The sequence below is a fragment of the Hyperolius riggenbachi genome, chromosome 1, assembly GCF_040937935.1.
Source record: "Hyperolius riggenbachi isolate aHypRig1 chromosome 1, aHypRig1.pri, whole genome shotgun sequence".
Classification (NCBI taxonomy): domain Eukaryota; kingdom Metazoa; phylum Chordata; class Amphibia; order Anura; family Hyperoliidae; genus Hyperolius; species Hyperolius riggenbachi.
This window is the reverse complement of record NC_090646.1, coordinates 322895717-322912649: the sequence shown is the minus strand read 5'-3', so window position 1 is coordinate 322912649 and position 16933 is coordinate 322895717. Positions and strand designations below refer to the sequence as shown.

Here is a 16933-nt window from a genome sequence, read left to right as displayed (position 1 = left end):
GCACTGTAAGTAACCACACATGCACACATTCAGGCACTCAGACCCCCTGATCGCCCACAGCACCCCTCAGACCCCTGTTTGCACCCAATCACCCCCCTAGTCACCTATCAATCACCCCCTGTCACTATCTGTCAACGCTATTTTTTAGATCAGGTCCTAAACTGCCCCCTGGGGGCTCCTGATCACCCCCCCCCACACCCTCAGATCCCCCCCCCAGTGTATCACCTGTCAATCATCCCCTGTCACCGCCTGTCACTGCCACTCATCAGATCGGACCCTAACCTGTTCCTTGCGGGCATCTGATCACCCACCCACACCCTCAGATCGCCTGCAGATCACCTCCCAAGTGCATTGTTTACATCTGTTCTCTCCTCTAAACACCCACTGATCACCCATCAATCACCACCTGTCACTGCTACCCATCAGATTAGACCCTAATGTGCCCTTTGCGGGCACCCAATCACCCGCCCACTTCCTCAGATCGCCCTCAGACACCCTCTGATCAACTCGCCAGTGCATTGCTTGCATGTATTCTCCCCTGTAATCACCTACTGATCACCTATCAATCACCCCCTGTCACCACATGTCACTGCTACCCATCAGATCAGACCCTAATCTGCCTCTTGCGGGCACCCAATCACCCGCCCCACACCCTCAGCTCGCCCACAGACCCCCCCCCCCCCCGACCACCTCGCCAGTGCATTGCTTGCATATATTCTCCCCTTTAATTACCTACTGATCACCTATCAATCACCCTGTCAACCCCTGTCACCACCTGCCACTGCTACCCTTCAGATTAGATCCTAATATGGAAGAGGGGATTGCGCCCACACCCTCAGATCGCCCACAGACCCCCCCCCCCCTGTAATTCTTCCCTGTAATTACCTACTGATCACCTATCACACCTGTCACTGCGGGCTCCTGATCACTCCCCCCTGCCCTTAGATCACCTCCCCCCCCCACCATTGTGTACCTCTAATCTCCTGTCTGTAACGCTTGATTGTGCTTTGATTGGCTCCGATTGTCTCATTTGCGATTGACTTTGATTGTCCCGTGATTTGGTTTTCGATTGTCTCGTGATTGTTTTTCGACTGTCCCGTGATTGTTTTTCGATTGTCTCGCGATTGGTTTTCAATTGAACTGTGATTGGTTTTCGATTGCACCGTGATTGGCTTCGATTGCCCCGTGATTGACTTTGATTGTCTTGTCATTGGTTTTTTATTGGTTTTCGATTGTCCCGTGATTGGCTTTGATTGCCTTGTGATTGGGTTTGATTGCGCTTATTGGCTGTGATTACCATCTGATTGCCTCTAATCACTCATATTGGCTCTAATTGTGTTGTAATTGCCTTGATTGCCCTCTGATTGGCTTTGATTGTCTGTGAATGTTTCTGATTGCCCCATTGCTGTCTCGTTGTCCCCTGATCACCCCCCCCCCCCCCCCCGTCACTGTCCTAGTGATCTAAAAACAATGATTAGTGAAAACTGTCACTTTTTTAGTATCACTAGTGTTAACGGCTAGGACAGTTAGCTAAGCCCCTGTGTTAGTGTCAGTTGGCGCTCAGCCCACCGCACCACAGTCACTAATTAGTCGCTGATTAGAGTCATCACTGTCGCTAATCAGAATTGGTAATATATAGTATCTGTAAGTGTTCATTACTGATCGCAGTCGGATCTATATAAGGGTCACTAGAATCCACTAAAAACGCAGTGCCTGATCATTCGCCTGCACTTGCGTTCAGCCCGCCCCACCGCAGTGACAGAATTTTTTTTTTCTGATCACTGCAAAAAACACTGTACAATAGCTGTGGCACTGTAAAGATCAGTTTTGATTTTTTTTTTTTTAATCAAAACTCAGTGACTACAACTTTTTACTCCACAAGTACTCCCTTTTGCCACCCCTCCCATGTTAGAGATATTTCTCCCACCCAGCATGGGTATGTGTAAAAATACACCCCAAAACACATTATACTACTTTTCCTGAGTACGGCGATACCATATGTGTGACACTTTTTTGCAGCCTAGGTGCGCTAAGGGGCCCAACGTCCTGTGAGTACCTTTAGGATTTTACAGGTCATTTTGAGGCATTTGGTTTCTAGACTACTCCTCACGGTTTAGGGCCCCTAAAATGCCAGGGCAGTATAGGAACCCCACAAGTGACCTCATTTTGGAAAGAAGACACCCCAAGGTATTCCGTTAGGTGTATGATGAGTTCATAGAAGAATTTATTTTTTGTCATGCCAGGACAGTAAACACACCCCACAAATTACCCCATCTTGTAAAGTAGTCACCCCAAAGTTTTCAAAGAGGGGCATGGTGAGTCCGTGGCAGATTTCATTTTTTGTGTCACAAGTTAGCAGAAATGGAAACTTTTTTTTATTTTTTTTTGTCACAAAGTGTCATTTTCCGCTAACTTGTGACAAAAAATAAAATCTTCTATGAACTCACCATGCCTCTTAGTAAATACTTTGGGATGTCTTCTTTCCAAAATGGGGTCATTTTGGGGGTATTTATACTATCCTGGAATTCTAGCCCCTCATGGAACTTGAAAGGTGCTCAGAAAAGTCAGAGATGCTTTAAAATGTGAAAATTCACTTTATGCACAATAGTTGGTAAACGCGATAACTTTTACCCAAACCAATAAATATACACTTATTGGATTTTTTTTTATCAGACATGTAGCACAATAAATTTAGACAAAAATGTATATAATAGAAATGTTACTTTATTTGAAAAATGTCAGCACAGAAAGTTAAAAAAAAATTTTTTTTGACAGAATTCATGTCTTTTTTGATGAATATAATAAAAACTAAAAATCACAGCAGCAATCAAATAGCACCAAAAGAAAGCTGGATTAGTGACAAGAAAAGGAGGTAAAATTCATTTAGGTGGTAGGTTATATGACCGAGCAATAAACCGTTAAAGTTGCAGTGGTCTGAATGGAAAAAAGTGTCTGGTCTCATTTCCCCAGACTGGCCAAGAAGGCATTGGTATCCTCTGTTACTCTCCCTAGCAGTAGAGGAACCCGTGGTCCTGCCAATCAGGGAGGATCTGCTATATCAGGGACAAGTGTACCATCCCTCAGTGGCCAGTCTGAACCTGAAGGTGTAGCTTTTGAGCGCCGCCTATTACTGAATCAAGGCCTATCTGAAAAAGTGCTTTCTACCCTGCTTTATGCAAGGAAACCTGTCACTTCCACTATTTATCTCAGGATTTGGAAAGTGTTTTGTGAATTCAACAAGGACACTCCAGAAAATCTTGAGAAATTCTCTATCCTCAATGTTCTAGAGTTCTTGCAGAAAGGGCTAGATATGGGTCTAAAATTAAACACCCTTAAAGTGCAGGTAGCAGCCCTGGGTGCATATTTTGATTTTCCTTTCACTTCAAATGCTTTGATTAAAAGGTTTGTCAAGGCGGTCAAAAGGAAAACAGGGGTGAAGAAACCAACTGTTCCGCCTTGGGACTTGAATTTAGTCCTAAATTCTCTTATTGCATTCCCCTTTGAGCCAATGGACCAGATCTCCATTAGGGACTTAATGCTTAAAACATGTTTGCTAGTAGCAGTGACTACAGCCTGGCGTATAGGGGAAATACAAGCCTTATGCACTAAGCCACCGTTCAAGACTACCCAACCGGATAGAATCACTTTTAAGTTACCTCCCAATTTTTCTTCAAAAGTTGATACAGATTTCCACAGTGAGCAGGAAATCTTTATCCCTTCTTTTTGTCCGAATCCTTCGAACCGAAAAGAGGAAAAGTTCAGTTCCCTGGATGTCAGGAAAATGATTTACCGTATTTTTTGGACTATAAGACGCACTTTTTCTCCCCCAAAAGTGGGGTGAAAAAGTTGGTGCGTCTTATACTCCGAATACTACTTTTTTTTACTTCCCATGTCCCCTGTCCTTTGGCCCACCTGTTCCCTCTGCTGTGCCACCTCCTTAGTCCTCTGCAGTGTTGATACCCCCGCACCCTCAGTCCTCTCCAATGTCGCTGTTCCCCGCCCCTCTAGAGAGTGGCCACCATCCTGTCCCCTCTGGCGTCCATTACATGCCTGAGATGAAGGCTGCAAACGTTTTCTTCAGGCTACGTCCCCTCCGGCGTCCATTAAATATCGGAGGTGAAAGCTGCAAAAGTATTCTTCAGGCTATGTCTCCTCCGGCCATTAAATACTGGACATGACCGCTGCGCGGTTACCCAGAAGTGGCTACGGAACTAGTAGCCTCACAACTTTGAAAAAGATCGGCGAATCAGGCGGAGGGGCGCTGCCCCAGACCGCCAATCACAGCTCTCCCTGCTCTCTCCTCCTTGCTGATAGGAGCCGCTGTCTTTCGGGCAGGACAAGTCTCGGCATTGGGGCCAATCACTGCTGTCCGTGCATGGAGTGCAGTGATTGGCCCCAATGCCGAGACTTGTCCCTCCCGAAAGACAGCGGCTCCTATCAGCAAGGAGGAGAGAGCAGGGAGAGCTGTGATTGGCGGTCTGGGGCAGCGCCCCTCCGCCTGATTCGCCGATCTTTTTCAAAGTTGTGAGGCTACTAGTTCCGTAGCCACTTCTGGGTAACCGCGCAGCGGTCATGTCCGGTATGTAATGGCCGGAGGGGACATAGCCTGAGGAATACTTTTGCAGCTTTCACCTCCGATATTTAATGGACGCCGGAGGGGACGTAGCCTGAAGAAAACGTTTGCAGCCTTCATCTCAGGCATGTAATGGACGCCGGAGGGGACAGGATGGTGGCCACTATATAGAGGGGCGGGGAACAGCGACATTGGAGAGGACTGAGGGTGCGGGGGTATCAACACTGCAGAGGACTAAGGAGGTGGCACAGCGGACATCAGAGGGAACAGGGGGACAGGCACTCCACAAGACACAGGGATACTGGAGGGCAGGATTACACAGGGGTATGGAGGACACAGGAGGATAAGAGACATGGGGACAGAGGACACAGGGCTACATAGAGGCAAAGAGGACATCAGGACACATGGGCATAGAGCACACAGGGGGACAAAGGACACAGGACAGAGAATAAAGGGGGACACAAGAGCTATCAGAAAGGCACAAGAGGAACAATCATTGTGGGAGGGAAGGTATATAAGACACAACGGCACTATGGATGCACCAGGTTCAATATCATTTTTTTCCCCTTAATTTTTGTCCTCTAAACCTAGGTGCGTCTTATAGTCCGGTGCGTCTTATAGTCCGAAAAATACGGTAGTTTTATTTAGATAAAACTGCTGAGTGGAGAAAGGAGGATAATTTATTTGTTCAGTTTCAGGGTGTTCGTAAAGGGCTAAGAGCATCCAAGAATACGTTAAAGTTATGCATAAGCAAAGCTTATGAAATTGCAGGCAAGCCAGCCCCTGTTAATGTCAAAGCACACTCCACTAGGGCTGTCTCCTCTTCCTGGGCAGAAAGAAATTCTGCCTCTGTACTCCAAATTTGTAAGGCTGCCACATGGTCCTCTTATAACACCTTCATAAAGTACTACCGTTTGGATTTACTGAGTCACTAGGACTTGGGGTTCGGTCGGAAGGTATTGTCGGCAGTAGTCCCGCCCTGAGAGAGGTAGTATTCTAATTCTCACGGTTCCACCCTGAGTAGAGGCGAGCAGAAGGCTACAATTACACTAACCGGGAATTGGTTTTCTGCGTTGCCTCCTTAGGTTGGTCCAATCTATATCCTCCTTAACACTAGCTAGTGTGAACCAATAGTGGGGAAGCTGCATCTGAGTAACTGCCTGACTACCAATCAGGCTGGGCTTTCAGGAGATCAGAGCTGGCTGGACTTTCAGTGGATCAGAGAAAACACTGCTGTCCAATCAGAGAATGATCAGATCAGCTTAAAGGGAAATCTAAAAAAAAAAATAGCTTTACTTACCTGGGGGCTGGGGCTTCCTCCAGCCCCTGGCAACCTATGTGTCCCTTGCTGCAGCTCTGGTCCAAGCGGGTCTCCCAGGGTCCCCTCCGTAGCAGCCGCTGATCTGGCAAGATCGGCGGCCACTGCACATGTGCGAGAACAGGCATGCCGCTTGCAGGTTGCGCTACCGTGGCCAGGAGCGTTCTGGACAGGCACAATACTTCTGGGCCTGCGCAGAAAGCTCCCAACCACGTGAGCGCTCTTGCAAGTGGGGCTGCGGCTGCCACACACCTGCACATGTGCAGTGCTTGACCTCACTGGGTCGGCGGCTGCTACTGAGGGGACCATGGGAGACCTGCTTGGACTGGAGCTGCTGCGAGGGACACATAGGCTGCTAGGGGCTGAAGCTCCAGGTAAGAAAAGCTATTTTTTTTTATTTCCCTGATGACTCCTTTAAGCCTAGTACACACCTCCAATTTTGATTGGCCAACAATTGGCCAATATTGCCCCCTCCATGTAGTATGAGGGTCACCCGATTTTGAATACTCTGAGCAGATTGTGCAGGTGAACTCTCATACTACATAGAGGTGGTCAGTGGTTGGACAATCAAAATTGGAAGTGTGTACTAGGCTTAAGACTCTGATAAACAGCTATATAAAACATCAGTATTTGTATTAAAAAGTGAGGGGATAGGAACGTAGCATCTCAGCTGCAAGTGCTACACCTGTCGGTTGAATAAGCTGCACTGGTATTTATTAAAAAAAAATATGGGGATGAACAATGGAGGTTCTGACTAGATCATTTGATCAATTAGTAAACAGGGGATACGACACAACTAGTTAATTGGGTATATTAAGATTAATTGTTGGGTTAGAAAGACATTAAGTAATGGGATCAGTTGTTTTGATGAAAATGGGCAGTCAAATTATATTATGGTCAGTGAAAAGAAAAAAACATGGCTCTGTTCAATTATTTTGATGGGACAGCAAAATTACACTGTTATGCAAGCTATATACTGACTACTTTACATTGTATTAAAGTAATATATATCTCCAGATCTGCAATGTTATCCCATAAACAGATATAATAAAATATTTTCAAAAAAGTGAGGTCAGGTGTTCTCCCTTTTGTAAAATACTGTAAATGCAGTTGGATAATTTGAAAGATTTTCAGTTTGAACTTATTCAAACCAATTGTTTGACACAGCACTCTAATTGGAGACAAGCGTGCTATAGCTGATCAGAACTTGTTGCTCATCAAGTTCAAAAATAGCAAAAAGGAATATCAGCAGCACTGCTAAAGTGAAAAAGATAGCTCTTTTATTTGTGCAATAAAATTACATAGCAAAGATAGGGCTGAAGGCAACTACAGCCCGCTGTTTCGAAGCGACATGCTTCTTCTTCAAGTTGCAAGCTCATAATGACAAACAGTGTTTTCATACCTCCTTTTATTTTATTTATTTATTTTTTCAAATTCTTTATTGAGAAAGAGGTACAAACAAGTCAACTGACACGGTACAATAAAATATCATCATATGGGGTTCAAGTCCATCATGTCAAGTATAGCAGAATCCTCTTAATTTGCATACAAAAACCATACGTTAATAGCAAAAAACTGATCGTAGCGAAAGGTTGGGGTTAGGTTGTATGAAAACCTCTAAGATATTTCACCCTCCTTGTCTCTAGTATATATCATAAAATCTTTGGAGGGATTAGCTTCTACTGCTAACGTAGCAGGGTTTTAAACAGAACATGAACTGGTCCGGTTCAGGGTAGGGACAGGGGGGTTTACATTACAGAGTCAAGATTTTTGGGTGTATACATGACAAACACCAGGAGGGGTATGATGGGAACACAGTCTGTTATTTCTCAAGGGCCTCTTTTCAACTATGATATGGCTTCTCTCAGCTCTTCTGATTCTCTATATACAGACCATAAGTTCCAAGTCTTGGAAAACAGCTCTTGTTTATTTATGAGAAACATCCTATCTCTCTCTAGACTTTGGATCTGGTCTAGTTCCTGGATCACCAAGGTAAGGGAGGGTACAGTGGTTTTCCCCCAGAGTCTAACCAAGACTGTTTTAGCCGCATTTAAAATGTGTCTGTCGACAGATTGTTTGTAAGCTTTCATTTTCCAGTTATGTATATGTAACAAATAAAACTGGAATGTAAAAGGTGTGTCTCTGTTTGTCATTTCTCTGATCGTTTTCTCAACCATTTTCCAAAAATGAGAGAGTTTATTACAGTTCCATAGGATATGTATCAGGGATCCCATCTCAGATTTACAACGCCAGCAATAAGGGTCTTTGAGTGGAAAAATCTGACTAATTCGTAAGGGCGTATAGTACCAAGGTGCTAGTATTTTATAATTGATTTCTTGGATGCAGACTGCCACACTAGATTTATGTGCAAAGATGCACATGTTAGCTCTCTCCTTCTTGGAAAATCTGACGCCCAGGTCTTTTTCCCATTCTTTCAGATATTGTAGGTCATCTAGGGGTTTGTCAATCAAAAGTTTATAGATTAAGGACAAGGTTTGTTTGATGGGGCCTGCTGCCAAACATGCATCCTCAAAGGGTGTCTTAATGGTTCTGTGTGATGTGTTTACATCTAATGAGGCTAAGAGATGTCTGATTTGGAGAAGGCCCCACCAATCCAATGACTGGCTGTTAAATACCAATCTAAGTTCAGTTAGGGTGAGCCATTTTTGGTCCTTATGGAGCCTACTGATATCAAAGTGTGGTAATGTCCTCCACTCCCTGAGGTAGAGCGGGGAACAGCCTTGTGGAAACTCTGGGTCGTTAAAGATAGGAAAGAGAGGTGTAGGCCAGGGGGAAATCTGTTGGGAGGATCTGGCTGCCTGTAGTATTTTAAGAGTTGTGTAAACTAATTATGAGGAGGACCATTGGTGTTTAGGGTTATTTGAGGCCCAGGGGAGCAGATGAAGAGTGGAAGGGGTGAGTGATTGTTCCAAGGATACCCATTGTTTGGAAGTAGAGTGTCTGTTCCAGTCTACAATGCGTGTAAATAAAGCACATACCTCCTTTTATATGGCCACACGTTCAAATGTTAACCAATCCACAAATAGGACTTGAGAAGTGACTAATCAGAGCAGATCAAAAAGCAGAGGACCTAATGGGGAACTTCAGTACACAGGAAGTACATCCCACCAATGACATCACTGTCAAACAACACTCCCACAGTTTTAACTTATTGAACTTAGCTAGACATCAACATATTTTCATTTATTTGGTGGGGAATACCAAATTTTCTATTGATATATCTAATTAATTGCCTGCTCTATATAATTTTATTTGAACAGTTGGGCATACAAAAATACAAAGCCTGGTTCATGAATTAAATAGTTTGATTTATACCATTTTGATGTATGCAACTTCGTGTTGTCCATATTTTATTATTTAAACACTCACATATAACACCTAAAGGTTAGGTTTCACTGTGAAATATTTTTATTATTCAATAACAAATTAAAACTGATTTTATGCAGTCATTTTTCAACATTTGGACATACAAATTTATTTCATCACTATGAATGCTTAAAGTGCCCTTTATTGAGAGAAGAGATCATATTTTATAATAACTTGCCTGTGACTATGTGGTCTTTAAAATGTATTGTCTGAGGGTATCTGCTTTTTATTATTTTTTATTTTATTTGGCTTTCTAGAGTTTCCCAGACATAACAATCCAAAGTAGATTACAGACACAGTCAGACGTTTTCATCACTTTCTGTTACATTTACGCAACTGGCAATCACATTGCCCTGGTTAGAAGTTTCTTTGAGAGAAATCTGCATTATAACCTGGGGGGTCACAGAATCACCCTTAAGCTCAATCAATTCCTTTCCAATACTGTCATTCATCTGAAGAATGTCTTCTTCATTAAGTTGCTCTGTCTGATTCTGTGCTTCAATCTGATTTTCTTGAACTGACCGCTGTGTTTGATTAGACAAAATCACATCCAATGAACTCTGCAGCTTTAGTTCCTTTTTGTGTATTTGGCTATGTGGATACCTCCACTGTGCTGTATCTTCATCTTCAGATGGAAAATGAAACACTCTTGAAAAGGCGGAATTCTGCAAGGACCTGGAGAAAACTTAAAAGGTAAAGGGGCATTAGATCACCTATGCTGACCACACACTTCAGTTTTTCAATTTTTGACTGGATTTGATTGTTTCCATTATTGAAAGTGATTGCATTCTATTGCTATTAAATTTAGCCATACACAATTGTGGCAATTTAACAAATGTGTCAACTGAGAGGGTTTTCACCCTTAAATGACCACCGTCATGAAAATCTTCAAATTTGAAATATATGTAAACATACACCGATAAGAAGTATGTTTCTTTCAAAGTATAATGAGCCATAACTTTTCTCCTATGTTGCTGTCACTTACAGCAAGTAGGAGAAATCTGACACAACCGTTAGGTTTTGAACTAGCTCATCTTCTCATGGAGGATAATCAGGGTTTTCTTTATTTTCAAAAGCACTTAGTGAATTGCAGTTGCTCTGTCCAACTGCCAAAAAAGTGTGCAGTGTGCTCTTTTTATAAATCTTTTTCAAGGAGTGTCTTTATAAAGAGTAAAGGCCATGCTGAGAATCCCCTGTGGATAGATGGACTAACCCAAAACCTGTCAGTAATGTTAGAGTTCTACTACCTTCTGTAAGTGACAGCAACATAGGAGAAACATAATTTATGGCTCATTTTACTCAGGAAGAAACATACTTCGAAACATACTTCTTTTTTGTATGTGTTTACATGTATTTTACATTTTAAGATTTTCGTGACAGTGGTCCTGGAAGGACCAGAGTAATTTTCACCCTTCAGCATTCCTCCCTTTCATTCACCAATAACTTTGTCACTACTAATCACAACACAATTATCTTTACCTTGTTTTTTTCAGCACCAATTAGGCTTTCTTTGGGTGGTACATTATGCTAAGAATTATTTTACTCTAAATGCATTTCAACAGGACAAATAAGAAAAAAATTGAGAAAAATCATTATTTCTCAGTTTTCAGCCATTATAGTTTTCAAATAATACATGCTACTGTGGTTAAAACCCACTTATTTTATTTGCCCGATTGTCCCAGTTATTACACCATTTAACCCCTTCCCGACTGCCTAACACTGATAGGCGTTAGGAAGGTGGCTCCCCCAGGACCGCCTAACTTTGATCAACGTCAAGTCCTGGGGACGAAGATTACGCATCCCTGCTGAGTTACGGAGCAGCGCTCCGTAAACAATCTGCCAGCCGTGATCGCGGCTGGCAGGCTGTAAAATGGAAAGAAAAAAAGCCTGGAAGTACTTGTGCAGCGCTGTACAGGGGACAGCTCTGTCACTGAGCTGTTCTCAGGAGTGGCTCACAAACAGATCGCTCTCATGGGCTGAGGCCGATGAGAGCTGACCACTATGATTGGATCTCGGGGGGAGGGAAAAATAGCCATTTTGTATTAAAAATAAACCAAACATTTTAATTTATTAAAAAAAAGGTTGCATAAACAATCAGATGCCACCAACAGAAAGCTCTGTTGGTGGCATGAAAAGGGGACAAGATTCATTTGTGTGCTAAATTGTATGGACCTTCAGTGAGCTGTTAAAACTGCTGTGGCCTGAATTGTAAAAAATGGCCTGGTCACTAGGGGGGTGTAAGCCTGTGGTCCTCAAGAGGTTAAATTATATTCCTATGACAATGTATGGCAAAAATATTTGATTTGGAAATAAAGGTTTATTTTTTCAATCTTGCGTCTGTCACTAATTACAAACAAAAAACAAACCGTAAATACAGTCTTAACTAGGGATGATCGGAACAGGCGATTTCCGATATCGCGGTAATTACCCATTCCGCTGTAACGAAATTCCGTCACTGCTACATTCCGGTGGATCCCCGCGGTATTCCGCGGATTTCTGCATTCCGGGGGAACCATTTCCACAATGTTAAAAGGAACCTAATGGATGTTTCCTTTTAAACAAATACCAGTTCCCTGGCAGTCCTGCTGATAACTTTGGCTTTAGGAGTGGCTGAATCACAATCCTGATTACAAATGTATTTATTTTTTGGAGCAGCAGGAGTTGTCGTAGGCCATGGGACCTAGAGGTGGTTCCACGGCAGTCATTACAATTTTTTTTTGGAGCAGCAGGAGTTGTCATAGGCCATGGGACCTAGAGTTAGTTCCACAGCAGTCCTTATAATTTTTTTTGGGGGAGAAGCAGGAGTTGTCGTAGGCCATGGGACCTAGAGGTGGTTTCACAGCAGTCATTATAATTTTTTTTTGGAGCAGCAGGAGTTGTCATAGGCCATGGGACCTAGAGGTGGTTTCACGGCGGTCATCACAATTTTTTTTGGAGCAGCAGGAGTTGTCGTAGGCCATGGGACCTAGAGGTGGTTCCACAGCAGTCCTTATAATTTTTTTTTTTGGAGAGGGTCTGAACTTTTTAAATATGCTTTTGAATGGGGTATGCTAAAAACATTTTTTAAATTATAAGCTTGTAAATAGTGATGGGCGCCAAACGGAAACAATGCACCTTTATTTCCAAATAAAATAATGGCGCCATACATTGTGATAGGGACAAAATTTAAATGGTATAATAACCGAGACATACGGGCAAATAAAAAACATAGGTTTTAATTATGGTAGCATGGATTATTTTAAAGCTATAATGGGCAAAAACTGAGAAATAATGCATTTTTTCCATTTGTTTTCTTATTAATCCTGTTAAAATGCATTTACTTACCGTAAATGAATTTTAACAGGATTAATAAGACAAAAAATGGAAAAAATTCATTATTTCTCGGTTTGCTCTTAGCAAAATGAACCACCCACAGAAAGCCTAATTAGTGGCGGAAAAAACAAGATATAGATCAATAAATTGTGATGAGTAGTGATAAAGTTATTAGCGAATGAATGGGAGGTGAAAATTGCTCCGATGCATAAGGTGAAAAGTCCCCGCGGGCTGAAATGGTTAAAAAGACTATTGTTTTATGTTGAAACAACTAATATGGGTCTGTCTCTCCTCTCTCCAACACCAGACTGAAACCCACAAGCTTTGTGACTGTCACACCTCTCTTATATACAAAATGGATGGGATAGCTTATGATAGGTAGCTAGGAGCTGGTTGCTAACGTAGGATTGGTTGGTTTTGTTAAGACTCTAATTGGTGCAGAAATTCAGTTTTTAATGCAGAAATCAGCATGTTTTAACCCTCCTGGCGGTCTATTGAAAACCGCCAGGGGGCAGCGCAGCCGTTTTTTTTGTATTTTTTTTTTAATCATGTAGCGAGCCTAGGGCTTGCTACATCATAGCCGCTGTGCAGCGACATCCCCCTACCCTGCGATCGGCGATCAGGAAATCCCGTTCAAAGAACGAGATTTCCTGGAGGGCTTTCCCTGTCGCCATGGCGACGGGGCTGGATGACGTCACCGGGAGTCCCGATCCACCCCTCAGCGCTGCCTGGGGCTGATAGGCCAGGCTGCGCAAGGGGTCTAGGGGGGGGGGCGGCGCAGCCGATATCGGCGAATCGGCGCGGGGCGGTAGCGATCGGTGTGCTCACGCAGCTAGCAAAAAAAAAAATTGTGCAAATCGGCCCAGCAGGGCCTGAGAAAATCTCCTGCGTGGCTTACCCCGAACTACGTTCGGGGTTACCGCCGGGAAGGTTAAGCTTCTGTGATGGGTCTATCCCCTTCCAATTCTTCTGATTGGCTAATGCAGCTTTTACACACTTCTGTTTAAATTCCGACGGAATACCGCATAGAAATTCCGCTATTTCCGATTGCCACTATAGCCAATTTCTGACCGGAATCGCGGAAATCTCCATTCCGCGGAATCGGATGAGCATCCCTAGTCTTGACATACATAATAAAAAAGTTTAGTCCCTAAGTTAACAATTTATGTCTTTTTTTAATATGTCACATTTTTTTAATTAAAGTTTATATTTGGGTAACTATGGTAGAAGTAAGGGGTTACTAAAAGGACAACTGAAGTGAGAAGAATATGGAGGCAGCCATGTTACCAGTTGCCTGGCCTCTGCTGATCTATTTGGCTGTAGTAGTGTCTGAATTACAACAGAAACAAGCATGCAGCTAATCTTGTCAGATCTGACAGTAATGTCAGAAACACCTGATATGCTGCATGCTTGTTCAGGGCTAAAAGTGTTAGAGGCAGAGGATCAACAGGACAGCCAGGCAATTGGTATTGTTTAAAAGGAAATAGATATGGCAGCCTCCATATCCCTCTCACTTCAGTTGTTCTTTAATGCTATATTCAATTTATTTTTCTTTATAGTAGATGTATAATGTAGCATAATGTAGAGGGGGTTATTCCATGACAAAAGCTTATCTTTACATTCCTTTAGAAGACTTATAAAGTTAGCCACATATAGACTTGAATATTTATTCTGAAGTCTGAGATAGACAAGACAAATAACATTTATATTGCGCTTTTCTCCTTGCGGACTCAAAGCACCAGAGCAGAGCAGCAGCCACTAGGGCGCGCTCTGTTGGCAGTAGCAGTGTAAGGGAGACTTGCCAAAGGTCTCCTACTGAATTAGTGCTGGCTTACTGAACAGGCAGAGCCGAGATTCGAACCCTGGTCGCCTGTGTCAGAGGCAGAGCCCTTAACCATTACACCATCAGCCAACTGCTAAGCCAATGTCGCTGACAGCTTAGCTAGGAAGTTAACTGGATTTTTCAGTAGGAACAGCAAGTCATCTGTGTAGGCAATCAGAACCTCCAGACTAAAAATCTACTCAGCAGCACTGGAATGGCTTGGTGTTTCTTTAACAGTTTCACAACATCAACTAATGTAACTTAATGACAGTATGTTTGTTTAGGCTGGAGTTCCTCTTTAAGATTTTGTTCTCCCATCTTTAGCCCCATCAAGTCTTCAGCAGACAATGGAGAGAGGTACAGGCAGTTTAGGGAGGTCGACCTCCTTAAACTGCCTGTACCTCTCTCCATTGTCTGCTGAAGACTTGATGTATGCCTTTTAAATTCTTGGAATAAAAGTGATGTTTTATTTCGATGTGCACAGCCGCTCTGTCTCTTGTATTGGATCTACTACTGGTATTGGCAAGTTGCACTCCTTGAGAAAATTAGCCTTCCTGTGCACAGTACGCTCTTTTTGGCATCAATCTGTGTATCATGTTGTACAGATAGAAATAAAAACTACAGTGCCAAAATAAAAAGTATCGGGGCGAGTGGGCAATCCTGCCTGTCTCTGTTTTTTATTGGTAGTGAACTGCAAACGGCTGACTTTTACACAGGCAGTTTGATTACTATACACCAGTAGTTTATTTTAAAATCTATATATACTGTAAAGCCCTCCCCAAATCACTTCCTTAATGCCAGGAATAGAAATGATCTATTAAGCCTATCAAAGTATTTTTACGCATCAACTGCCATGGCTATTGCCTCCCTGCTGTCCATTTGGTACTGGTGGATAAAATTCAGTGCCGATTATATATTGTCGACCATATGTTTTCCCTTCCTGTGGCCTGACTGTTGAGGGCCTAGTAATTTGTCAATTACCTTTACAGTCCTCATTACCATACTGTACATTTTGACATCTAAATGAATTATTAAGATGGGTCTAAAATTGGCACAGTTATTGGTTGGCTTGCCCTTTTTTGGCATAACGGAGATGACTGCTCTATTGGTTTCTTCACTGAATGTTTCTAACCCGCTGCTTGAATTAATTATACAAAAGTGTTCTGCTAATACATCTGCAAAAGTTTCCCTGGGGAAGCCATCCAATTCTGGGTATTTACCTCTAGCTAAATGCTTTACTACTTTATCAAATTCTTTGCTAGTAATTGGTTCCTCCGGCTATGTCATCTCTGTATAATCTACAACGGGGTATATTCAGCAAGGATGGCGGGTTGGCGTGGACCAGGGGTCTCAAACTTGCGGCCCGCGGGCCATTTGCGGCCTTCGATACCATATTTTGTGGCCCTCGCCAGCAAAAGCTTCCTTATAGTTCGCTTCAGTGCTCCCAAGTAATCCGCCGCATCCCCGCCGCTAAACGAGGGCTGCAAATCGACCGGGGGGCAATCCGCCGGCATTTCCTGGAAGGGGCACCGCTTTCAGCTTTAGCTCTGCCCCTCCAGACGTCAATCGCCGAACGGATCGCCGCCTCTCCCCGCCCCTCTCTGTGAAGGAAGAGTGAGAGGGGCGGGCAGAGGCGGCGATGCGCCGCGATTGTGAAATTCCTTATGCGGCCCAGCCTCATCCTGACTTTGCCTCCTGCGGCCCCCAGGTAAATTGAGTTTGAGACCCCTGGCGTGGACCATAGGCAGCAGGCGAGTCAAATTATATAATTTATTGCATGAAGATGTACGAAAACAATTGACTATTTCCTCTGTTCTGAAACAAGTTCCACCTTTGTCACTCTGCACACTTTCAATGAATCTCTGCTCTTTCCTTTGTAAGAAGGTTAGCTAAGATTTTTCCTAATTTGTTCATAATATTTTCAAACCTTTAATAGTGTTTAGAACAGTTTTTAGCCAGTAAATTATTAATCTTTGCTCTAGTCTCGTCCACCTTGACCCCGAGACACATGGAGGGTGTTATCTTATGTTCTTCTAGGGTTTAACCCTCCTGGCGGTTTGCTAAAAATCCGCCAGGGGGCAGCAAATGCGTTTTTTTAAAAATTGTTTTTCCGGCGATCGGAGATCAGGAGAACGGGATCTACTGGAGGGCTTCCCCCGTCGCCATGACGACGGGCGGGATGACGCCATCGACGTTGTGATGTCAAAGGGGACTCCGATCCACCCCACAGCGCTGCCTGGCACTAATTGGCCAGGCAGCGCACGGGGTCTGGGGGGGGGGGGGGCGGCCGCGGCGCAACGAATAGCGGCGGATCGGCGGGTAACGGCGGCGATCGCATTGCACACACAGCTAGCAAAGTGCTAGCTGCGTGTAGCAAAAAAAAAATTATGCAAATCGGCCCAGCGGGGCCTGAGCGGTGCCTTCCGGCGGCATAGCCCGTGCTCAGCACGGGCTTACCGCCAGGGAGGTTAAAGTTCTGATAAATAAGATTTTAACCAAATGGGGACCGACACAGTACGAA

The 16933-nt window shown here is 43.6% G+C and overlaps 1 protein-coding gene across 3 annotated transcripts in view; it reads right to left on the bottom strand.

The window, feature by feature from the left end:
* Positions 1 to 7149: 7149 nt before the first annotated feature.
* LOC137509743 (cyclic AMP-responsive element-binding protein 3-like protein 3) overlaps positions 7150 to 16933 on the bottom strand; it is a 638953-nt gene continuing 629169 nt past the window's right edge. For 2 of the 3 annotated variants that reach the window (XM_068233852.1, XM_068233854.1), the window contains one exon: positions 7150 to 9963. In XM_068233852.1, coding sequence (XP_068089953.1) covers positions 9578 to 9963 — 386 coding nt within the window. In that variant the 3' untranslated portion in view covers positions 7150 to 9577. The remainder of the gene's footprint in view (positions 9964 to 16933) is intronic. The other variant, XM_068233853.1, reaches the window with a different exon arrangement.